Source organism: Tupaia chinensis, unplaced genomic scaffold (assembly GCF_000334495.1).
Source record: "Tupaia chinensis unplaced genomic scaffold, TupChi_1.0 Scaffold000041_1, whole genome shotgun sequence".
NCBI classification, from domain to species: Eukaryota; Metazoa; Chordata; class Mammalia; order Scandentia; family Tupaiidae; genus Tupaia; species Tupaia belangeri.
In genome coordinates, this window is record NW_006159496.1 from 548845 (window position 1) to 559700 (window position 10856).

Sequence of the window (10856 nt, forward strand, 5' to 3'; positions counted from 1 at the left end):
TTATTTATCGACAGGTTATGTGCACTCACCAGAGGGAGAGACGGAGACAGAGAGGGAAAGCGAGAAATCACCCCCGGGGGATGGTCACACTGCAATGCCTTGTTCTCCCGTCTCCCCTTGGGATTCTGGGCATGCATGCACACACACCTGGTGTGCTTTTCAAACCACTGGGTCTAGGACTTGAACCACACAGTTTGCCACGGAGATCCAGCTGCTTTAACCACCATGCCACATGCTGGCCCCCACGGTGCTTTGTAGTTACAGAAAAGAGACAGAAAATTACTAGGTTCCAATGAGCCTCAAATCACCTCTGCATTAGTGCCCCAGTTGGGCGAAGTGCCCACCACCGAGTCCAAGGAGCGCTCTCCGGCTGCGATGTCTCCTTCGTGTCGTCTGCAGAGTCCCGGGCTGCGCTGCCCCTGCCTGCACTCGGCTGCCCCGGGTGGGGGACTAGAGCCGCACTCCGAGGGCTTGGGAAACTGAGTGAGTGCAGGTGTCCTGCAGGAGACGGCGAGGTGGCGGGCTGGCAGCCCCCCTGACTATGAGGTGATCTGCAGCCAGGCCTGGCCAGACCCCCAAGGCCGGCCAAGGCTATTCCCACAGCCCAACATGGTCTGGATCAAAAACCGTGTCCCGACCTGCGGTCACTGCGGGGAGCAGCCGTCTTAGAAAGGGGCTCCAGGCCGCCCTGCCCTGGAGGAACAAGCGGGGACAGAGGGCGGCGGCCAGGGACTCACCTCCACGTACAGCAGGGGGAAGATGCCGACCTTGTCCCCCAGCGCGCCTTCCGCCCAGTTGTCGTCCACTCTCCTGAGCACGGTCAGGACCTCATCCTGGATTCCGCGGCCAGCACGTCCGGGTGCACGCCAACACACACGACAGAGAGAGAACAGGAGACCGTCAGCACTGGCCGGGCCCGAGCGAGCCTCCGAGGCCTCACCGCCCAGGCCGAGGCTCGAACTCTGAGCGCGCCCACCCCACCCTCGCCAAGGTCTCTCACTTTCTCCCTGAGGCTAGTGCTTACAGCTGCGAATGCCCACAAGGAACAGGCCTGGAGGTCAGCCTTTCAAAACTCGTGTTCCTATTTTTTATTTAATGACATAAAATATTTTGAATAAACGTGACTAATTATAAACTGTTCTGGGGCTCAATCACAGAATGAAAAACGACCCAGTCCCACGTTTAGTTCAAGTGGTGGGTGCACATGGCTTAGCACGGCCCTTAGGTTCTTCGGCACACCCGACCACGGCAAGTATGAACGCAGTGGGCACAGCCCGAGGAGGCGGCAGTGGGGGCAGGGAAGCCATGCTTTCAGCTGAGAAGTGTGGACAGCCAGCCGCGAGGAAGGGACACTGATCCTGTCCCAGAGGAGCCTTGATGAAGGACAGGGCAGCGGGAAGGGATGGGGACCGATGGAGGGATCCCCAGGGGAGAGACGCAGTCGAGGCAAGGACCAAGAGGGACGGAGGCCACTCAGCACTGCCCTGGGCGATGCTGGTGCCTCTGCCCGGGGTCACGGTGGCCTGTGCTCCTCTCCCACCGTCACCCTTTCCACACCCAGGGTGTCCTGGAACCCTCCTCCTCCTCACTGGCCTAAGGAATCGGTGGGCGACCAGCCGGCCAGTCTGGGATCTGCTGTGCTGAGGACAGCGGAGGCCCCGTGACATGCCGTCCCCTCTCCCAGGAGCCTTGGGACCGCGATGTGAAGTGACCACGAAGGCTTACAGGCCTCTGTCAGGGCCAGGGAGACGTTTCGGACTGGGGACTTCATGGGACATTAGAGACGTCCACTGTGAGCTGGGGGACCATGGGATCCGGGTGTTCGACAAAGGCGAGGGTGAGCGATCCAGCGAGAGCCTGCCGTGCCCTCAGAGAACGCGACGGAGAGCCTGCGGGGGCTCCGAGGTCTCTGCCAGGACACAGGGCGGGGTGGGGCCGTCCTCGGCCATCACACCCCTCCTCTCCTGTCCTCACCTCAACTCCCCAGCCTAAAACAACGCCGCCAACAAAACCACGCGGGGCTTTATTGGACAAAAACTGCCCCCGCCCAGAGGGTGCCGCGGCATCGTGAGGGGTGCAGCACTTGGCGGGGGCAGCTGCCAGCCTCGGGGGTGGGGACTCCAGCCAGCAGCCAGCCATTCGCCACGCTCAGCCACGAGCCTGTGGGGGTTCTGTAACCACCAGGGCCACAGAGGAGAACCACCTGTGGGGACGTGTGCGGAGTGCCCCTGCTCTTGGCCCGGCGGTCACGCGTCCATAACCAGGAGAGCCTGCCTGCGACCGGTCCCCTCGGTCCAGCCACAGAGAGGCCCCAGGACGCCACCGCTCACACAGAGGGAAAGATGACTGAGGGCCGTCCACGAGTCAGGGCGTCTGCAATAGCAAAATGCCACAAAAAAGAAGAAGAATTTTGTAAAAACTAAAAGAAAAAAGATCACTAATTTTGGTTTAGGAAAAAAATATAAAAACATCCACACTATTATTTAACACTGGTCTTAGAATTGGAGCAAAAGCAATAAAATAAAATAAAATGTAAGTATAAATACTGGAAAGAAAGGTATACAATTCTCTACCTAGAAAAATAGAGTAGCAACTAGAAATTAGGATAAATAAAAATTTGGAAAACGCTGCCAATTTTAAAACGAATACATAAAAATCACTGGCTTTCTCACCTACCAGTAACAATCGGTTAGAAAAATGTAATTAAAATTGGCTAATCATTGGGACCAGCAGTCAGTGTAATGGCTATGTCGCTGGACTCCCATGTAGTCGACCGTGGTTCGTGTCCCGGACCCAGTGGCTTAGAACTCACGCCGGGCGCGTGTGCCTGCGTGCCCAAGATCCTGAGAGGAGAATGGAGAAGGGATTGCGGCGTGGCCATCCCCCCTGGGGGGTGGTTTCTTGCTTTCTGTCTCTGTCTCTCTCTGTCTGTCTGGTGAGTGCATGCGCCCTATAGCAAAAACCTCTCAAAAAAAAAAAATTGGCTAACCATTAAAAAAACACAGTGAGGGATCAGCAGATGGAGTAATGGTTATGTCACTGGATTCCCACATGGCCAACTTGGTTCAGGTCCCAGACCTGGTGGCTTGAAATTCACGCCAACACATGTTTGCGCATGCCCAAGATCGGAGAGGCAATGGATTGTGGTGTGGTCATCCCCTCTGGGGGTGATTTCTTGCTTTCTGTCTCTGTGGTGAGTGCACATGCCCTATGGCAAAAATCTCTAAACTAAATAATCAAATAACAGCAAGTTTTCTATTCAGTGTACATGGGCACTTCAAAAAGTTCATGGAAATTAAATTAAAATATATTTATTTTGCTGCCTAAAAGTTGAAATCCCTGTATAATTTTTCACAATATGTGTTTTCTATAGTTTTCAAAGACCTCCTTGTGTAAGCCAAAATTAATTATGTAAGAGTTAAAGATATAAATGTTAGAGAAACAAATCTTGACTGTCCAAGAAGAAAATACGAACAGATGTTTAATCGTGAGCTGGGGAAGGCATTTTAAGCATGATAACAAATATCTGGCTACCAGAAAACTAAATAGCCCATGTTAAAAACAGCAGAAACAAATGAAAAGGCAAAGAACTAGGAAAATGCTTTCAGGATATGTGATAGATAAAGGCTTATTACACTGTGTAGACCCTAAGAGAAGGTGAGGATAGAAGACTAACAGCTTCAAAGACAAACAGGGCAGAGGCAGAAGTCGAGGACTCTCAAGGAAAACAAATCGCCATCAAATATGGTCGATGACGTCAGCTTGACGAGTGCTCAAAGAGATGCAATTTAAACAAGAAGATTCTTCTTTATTTTTGTCTGTCAACTGCACAAAGATGAACATGAGCCGCCCACAGTGGTGGCCGTCCTGGGACTGTCCTGTGTGTGGTGGGGACGTCGATGTCGGGCCGGCAGTTCGGAGACTCCTACCACGTCAGGGCCTGGAAGCCTGCACAGCCCCGAGCTGACAGCGCTATGTCTAGGACGCCGTCCTAAGAGGATCAAGCGTGCAGAAAGCTTTGGCTCTGACGACGCCCACCATGGCATTTGGTCAAGTCGAGAGAAATGAGAAACAAGTGCCTACAGGAAAGGGGGATTGGTTAGATAAATTACGGTACTGTCCACTCAGTGCAATACATTCAGTCATTAAATATGATATGGGGAGGCTGGGCCAGTGGGATGGTAAAGAAGTTGGACCCCACATGGCTGATCGTGGTTCGAACCCCAGCCCCAGTGGCTTGAAAAACACATGCTGGGCACATGTGCAAACATGCCCCAATCTCCACCGTGTGGAGAAATGGAGACACTGCGGCATGACCACGCCTCATCGGGGAGTGCTCTTCCCCTCCTTGTCTCTGTCTCTGACAATGAGAGAGAGACAGACAGAAAGATGGAAGGAAGGAAGAAACGAGAGAGAGGTGGCCATACAAGGCTGTCATGGCTACACAGCTGAACCCACTGAAAGCCCTGGTTTGTGTCCTGGGCCTCTCTGAGCACACCAGGCACGCATGCGCATGCCGGCGACCCCGGCTGGCTGAGGCTGCGTGGTTCACGGCATGAGGACCCTCTTGGGGGCACTCTCTTCCTTTCTCTTTCTGTCTCTCCACCCCTCTGTTATCTCTTTCTTAGATGAAATATATAAACTAACAAACAAACACGGGGAAGGAACAAGAGCAATGGGGAGGGAAACACTCATGTTAAATTGAGTCCTGACCTCTGGTCTTTGAGCTGCCGCAGAAGCAATCGCCGACACGCCTCCCACAGCTCTCCGGAGTAGATTCCCCACCCACGCTCGGGCACACACGCACACACGTGTGTGCCCAGGCACCTCTCGAAGACAGGGATGTGGCACCTCACGCACTGCTCCTCACCTGGCTTTCCCGCCAGGCGCAGTCGGAGGGAGGCTGAGACACGGAGCCTGCAGCTCTGCCTCACCCCCCAACAGCACGAGTGTGCCCTGATGCACTGAGCGGGCTCGGAAGCCATTGGTACACGAAGTGCGCATGTCATTATTAATTTTACTAGGGCGACCCCACTTCTTGACTTGAAAATGTTATAAATACACGCACCCAGAAAAAGTCTGGAAGCACACAGGCCAGAATCTGAAGCGTGGATAGCTTGAGGGGAGTTTTGATTTGTGTGCTCGTCTCTATTTTCCAGATATCCTAGAGCAAGTATAGCTCGGTGTCATGACAGAATTGTCTTACGAGCAAGGGAGGAAATGCAGGGAGGGTGTAGTGGCTTATGGCTGTCACGCGCTTCTCGATGACGCGCTCTATTTCCAGTCAGTTTTGATTTTCTTTCTTTTTCTTTTGGAGAGGTTTTTGCTATAGGGAGTGTGCACTCGCCAGAAAGACAGAGAGAAAGAAAGCGAGAAATCACCCCCCAGGGGGATGGCCACGCCTCAATCCCTCCTCTCAGGATTTTAGGTACACGTGCACACGCGGCCAGTGTGAGTTTAAGCCATCAGGTCCGGGACTTGAACCGCAGTCAACTACATGGGAGTCCAGCGACATAGCCATTATGCCAAGTGCTGGCCCCCAGTTTTGGCATTTTTAGCTATGTTTCAAAGTCAAATATCAGGGGGCAGTAAGTGGCATAGAGATTAAGGCGTTGGACTCCCACATGGCTGATGGCGGTCTGGGTCCTGAACCAGGCAGATTGAAACTCAAGCTGGGTATATGTGTGTGCATGGCCTAAATCCCTTGTGGAGGAGGGACTGCAGTGTGGCAATTCCCCTTGGGGGATGATTTCTCGCTTCCTGTCTCTGTCTTCTGGGTGAGTGCATGCATCCTGTAGCAAAATTCTGTCTCAAAAAAAAAAAAAAGAAAGAAAGAAAGAGAGAGAGAGAATGAATGAACCAAAAATGTCCATCTTTCACGAGGAAAAAGTGACGTGCAACAGTGGAGGGGTAGAGGAGGCTGAGCTGGCAGGGGTGGGCTCCCAGGCCCACTGCAAGGCTGAGGCAGTGGGCACAGCGAGGACGTTTGCTCTGACCGGTCACCGTGAAATCCTGCATGCAGGCTAAGACCAAATGACATGGAGCTTCCTGGGTGAGGAGACCGAGGTAAAACAGCACCTCTGGCTTTCGGTCACACCCGCCACATGCCCGGCTGATAGCCCTGTGGTAATGCATGCGCCGTTTGATCCTCAAGCCAGCGGGTGGCCTGCAGTTAAGTCACGCCCTTCCTCCACAGCAAGTCAAGGCAGAATAAGCTTAGATGTGCAGGAGACCGAGGTCACAGGGCAAAGTGCCACCTGCACCACCGAGGGGACTGCCAGGCAAACACAGAGCCACAGTGGCCAGAGCAGGGCCCCACAGGCCACCATGTACGCGGGAGCCAGGGCGAGCCTGGGTTAGCTGGTGAGTGTGGGAGGCTGAGTGTGGGCAAGGGGAAACTCCAGGGGCAGCAATCTGCTGTGACCTCTGAGAGCTTTCCTCCCAGGGGCCCTCCAGGTCCTCACTGCAATGTCAGAGGAAAACCCTCTCCTGTGTCCAGCCCAGGGGAAGGAGCTACTTTCAAACATGCCAGATTTTTTAAAAGGGAATTCTTTATTTAATTTTATTTATTGTTATTACTTTTTAAATTTGACCAGAGAGAGACAGAGACAAAGAGAAGATGAGAAAGCAAACCACCAGGTCTGGGGCTCAAAATGTGGTTGGCCGTGTGGGAGTCCAGAGCCTCAATCCCCAGATTTTTTTCTTTCTATAACCAAGAGCTGCCCTTCAGAGGAACTAGGTTAACTAGGTAACTTAGTTAGCTGGGCCAAACCTGCTGGGTTTTACCAGAGCCATCTAACTGACCTGGGGGAAGAGAAACTCCCAACTCCAGCCATCCCGTGCCAAGGAACGGTGAAGCGATGGAGGGCAGGGGGCGGTTAAGGAACACAGGTGACGGTCACAGTTCAGAGTCGCAGTCACCGAAAGATGGAGCCCAAGTCACTGGGCACGGACCTCTCCCCGCACACCCCTCCCCAGCTCACACCGAGGGCACACGGGGAACTCTCCCTGCACACACCTCCCCACGTTACACCGAGGGCACACGGGGACCTCTCTCCACACACCCGCACACACCTCCCACCTCACACCGAGGGCACACGGGGACCTCTCCCCGCACACACCTCCCACGGAGGGCACACGGGGAGCAGTTGCCTTCCGCAGCACACCGCGGCTGGCTGTCGAGGAAAACCGTGAGACATTCTAAAAGGCAAAAAGCCCAGAAGCACTGAGACACAGCTGTAAGCGGCGCGAGTATCAGGACCAGGCTCGGATGCGGAGCCCATGCTGGATCAGACCGGGGATTTAAAGCAACTCCATTCACACGTCAAGGGCTCTCACGGCTAAAGCAGGAAGCATGCAAGAAGAGATGGATAACGCCGGCCGAGAGACAGAAATTCCAAGGCAACAAACGAAAGAAAGGCTGGTGAGCAAATGCGCTGCAGCGTGGAGGACTCCTCTGAAGGGCTGATTAGTAGATTGGACGTGGCTGAGGAAAGACTCTCTAAGCGCGAGGATATCGCAACAGAAACCCCCAAAATAGGGGGCCGTGGTGGTGTGGAGGTTAAGGCAGCAGGATCCCACCTGGCCGGCCGTGGGGTTCAAGTCCCAGACCCGGCAGCTGGAGCACATGCCTGGCACGTGTGTGTGCGCCCAAAATCCTGAGGGGAGAATGGAGAAGGGCTTAGACTGTGACCATCCCCCTGAGGGGTGATTTCTCATTTTCCCTCGCTCCCCCTCTTTCTCTCACTTTCTCGCTCTGACAAGTGCATGTGCCCTGAAACAATTTTAAAAAGAAGAAGAAAGAAAAAGAAACCTCCAAAAGGAAAAAGCAAAGGGAAAGAAAGAAAAAAAAAATCCAGAACTGTGGGACAACTACGAACACGTAATGAGAACACCAAAAGGGGAGAAAGGAGAAGATAAAAAAGAGGAAATACTTGAAACAATAATAATGGAATTCCTCCAACTACTGTCAGACACCAAACCTCAGGTCCAGGAAGCTCAGGGAACACCAACCGAGATGACTGTGAGAAACGCTATTACCTAGGCATATCATTTTCGAACCACAGAAAACGAGAAATGCTGAAGAAGTCAGAGGAAGGAAACATCATCCTATACAGAACAAAGGCAGGATTTACATCTGATGTTTCGGAACCAGGCAAGCGAGAAGAAAGTAAGAAAATATTTAAAGTGTTGAAGAAAACCAACAAAAACCCCAGCAACCTAGACTTCTGTACCATGCAAAATTATTCTTCAAAAGTAAAGGAGAAATGAACATTTTTTTCAGATATACAAAAAGTGAGGGGCTTTGTTGCCAGTAGATCTGCCTGGCAAGAAATGTTAGAGTTCTTTAGAGAGAAGGAAAATAAGGTAGGTCAGAAATTCAGACCTACACAAAGAAAGGAAGAGCACAGAGAAGAAGTAACTAGAAAACTGGAACTTTGTTTTTTTCCCTATTCTTAATTGATCTAACAAATAACAGTTTTTTTTTTTTTTTGGAGAGGTTTTCGCTATGGGGCGCGTGCGCTCGCCAGACAGACAGAGAGAGACATAGAGACAGAAAGCGAGAAATCACCCCCCAGGGGGGATGGTCACGCCGCAATCCCTTCTCCTCCATTCTCCTCTCGTGATCTTGGGCACGCACGCACATGTGCCCGGCGTGAAATTTAACCCACCGGGTCCGAGACGCGAACCGCAGTCGACTACGTGGGAGTCCAGCGACATAGCCATTACGCTAACTGCTGGTTCCCACAAATAACAGTTTGTTTAAAATAACAGAGAGAGTGAATTCGATGAGGTATGCTTATCTGTGTGTGTCTATGCATACACCCACTGCTTTATATAAGGGAACTGAAAGACAGCAACAAAACAAGGGATGGGGGGATGAAATAAACGGCGGACCACAGTTCGAGCCCCGGACCCGGTGACTTGAAATTCACACCAGGTGCAGTTGCACAGGTGCCCAAAAAACCAGAGGGAAGAGTTGGGAAGGGGTTGGGAAGTGGCTGTCCTCCGTGGGGGGTGACGTCTCATACACAGGGGTGAGTCCTCACAGGGGGTGAGTCCACATACCCTGTGGCAAAAATCTAGGGGAAAAAAGGTGTTTCATTATTGTAAGGTATTCATATGATCTGCGAAGCAGTATAGTGTTGTTTGAAAGTGGACTTGGTTTAATTCTAAATGTATACTGCAGTCTCCAAGGCAACCACTAAGAGAATGGCATGCTAAGAAAGGAGAGAAAACGAAATCAGAAAAAAACACTCAATTAAAACCAGAAAAGACAGAAAAAAAGAAAGATTAAAATTTTCAGAAAGAACAAAGAACGAGGGAAACAACTAGCAAACAACAACGAATATAGTAAAATGTAATCTGACCACAGAACTAACAGCTTTGAACGTCAAAGATACACATACACAAATTAAAAGACAGGGACTGGTAGAGAGGATCAAGAAAACCAAACCAACTGTACGTTGTCTGTAAGAAACTCGCTTCAGGGGGCCAGCAAGTGGCATGGTGGTTAAGGCGCTGGATTCCCACATGGCCGACCACAGTTCGAGTCCCAGACCTGGTGGCTTGCTTTCTCACTTTCCCTCTCTCTCTGTCTCTCTGGTGAGCACATGTGCCCTGTGGCAAATTGAAAAATAAGAATAATAAATAAAAAGTAGACAAGTAAGTCTTGAAAAAATAAAAATCCACATTAAACAAAACCACACAGAGTAAAAGTAAATGAATGTAGGAAGATATACCACACTAACACTAATCAAAAGATAGCTACATTGGGGGCCATCAGGTGGCATGGAGGTTAAGGAGCTGGATTCCCACATGGTTGGCCCACATGGTTTGAGTCCTGGACCTGGCAGCTTGCTTTCTCACTTTATCTCTCTCTCTCTCCCTCCCCCTCTCTGTCTCTCTCTGGTGAGTACACACGCCCTATAACAAGTTAAATAATAATCATAAATTTTTAAAAGATAGTTATTTAATTTCACAGCACAATTCAAAACAAGAAAAGCTATCAGGGATAAAGAGGGGAATTAAGTAATGGTAAAGGCCCATTATCCCCAAAAGAAATGCCCCTAAAGACACTGTCAAGATACACGAGGGGGAAGCAGCAAGGAGGTGGAGATGGACCACCTTACAGCCGAGCCCGCAGCACCTCTGTGTCTGGAATGAAGAGTCGCAGCCGGCAGGAAACCGGCAGAGGCCCGTGTGTGTGTGTGTGTCTGTCGCGCAGTTTGTCAATAACGGGGACTACGAGTTTGCAAGGAAGGAATGGCCTGAATTCAGAGAACGGCTGGGCAGGGAGGAGAAGGTGAAAACTCGACTTTGTCTCTCCGGTGCAGGGGTTGTGGGCTTTCCAGGCAGTGAGAAGGACCTGAGAGGTGAAAGGGTTAGGGAGGGACTCATTAGGTGCAGTCAGGTTACAGACCCGGGCTCGGGAAGGACAGGGAGAAGGGAGGCGATCCAGCCCCGTCGGTCCGCATCAATTCCTGGCCGCCCCTCCCCCACCACCCGGGGAAACAGTGACAGGCTCCGCGGCCGTCCCGGACACTCACTAAGCTCTGAAGCTCTCACGTTACTGTGGCTCGTGATCGGGACTAAGAAGGCAGCTTCTACCGCCACCGCTGCGTCGGAGACAGGTCATCTGAGCAAGCAGTGACTGGTTAATGGTTTTGAAGACTATTTTCCTGGACTGAGTCCCTGTTAACTCCTGAGACTCCATCGCGGTTAAGTAAGGGTACGGGGGACTCAACAGTGCCGTCGGAGGGACGGATCACTGGTATGTACGGAAACTCCGTCTCTCACAGCTGGTTACAGTGCCCGTCACACTCGCAGGGACGAGCCACGCCCTAGGCCGGGAA

At 51.7% G+C, this 10856-nt stretch overlaps 1 protein-coding gene across 1 annotated transcript in view; it reads right to left on the bottom strand.

Annotated features, from left to right (window-relative positions):
• The window catches only part of SH3RF3 (SH3 domain containing ring finger 3), a gene marked incomplete in the record, with an annotated part of 355159 nt that overhangs the window by 118296 nt on the left and 226007 nt on the right, over positions 1–10856 (bottom strand). Inside the window, 1 exon segment of the mRNA XM_027772894.1 lies at positions 738–833. Within this exon segment, the coding sequence (XP_027628695.1) occupies positions 738–833 (96 nt within the window).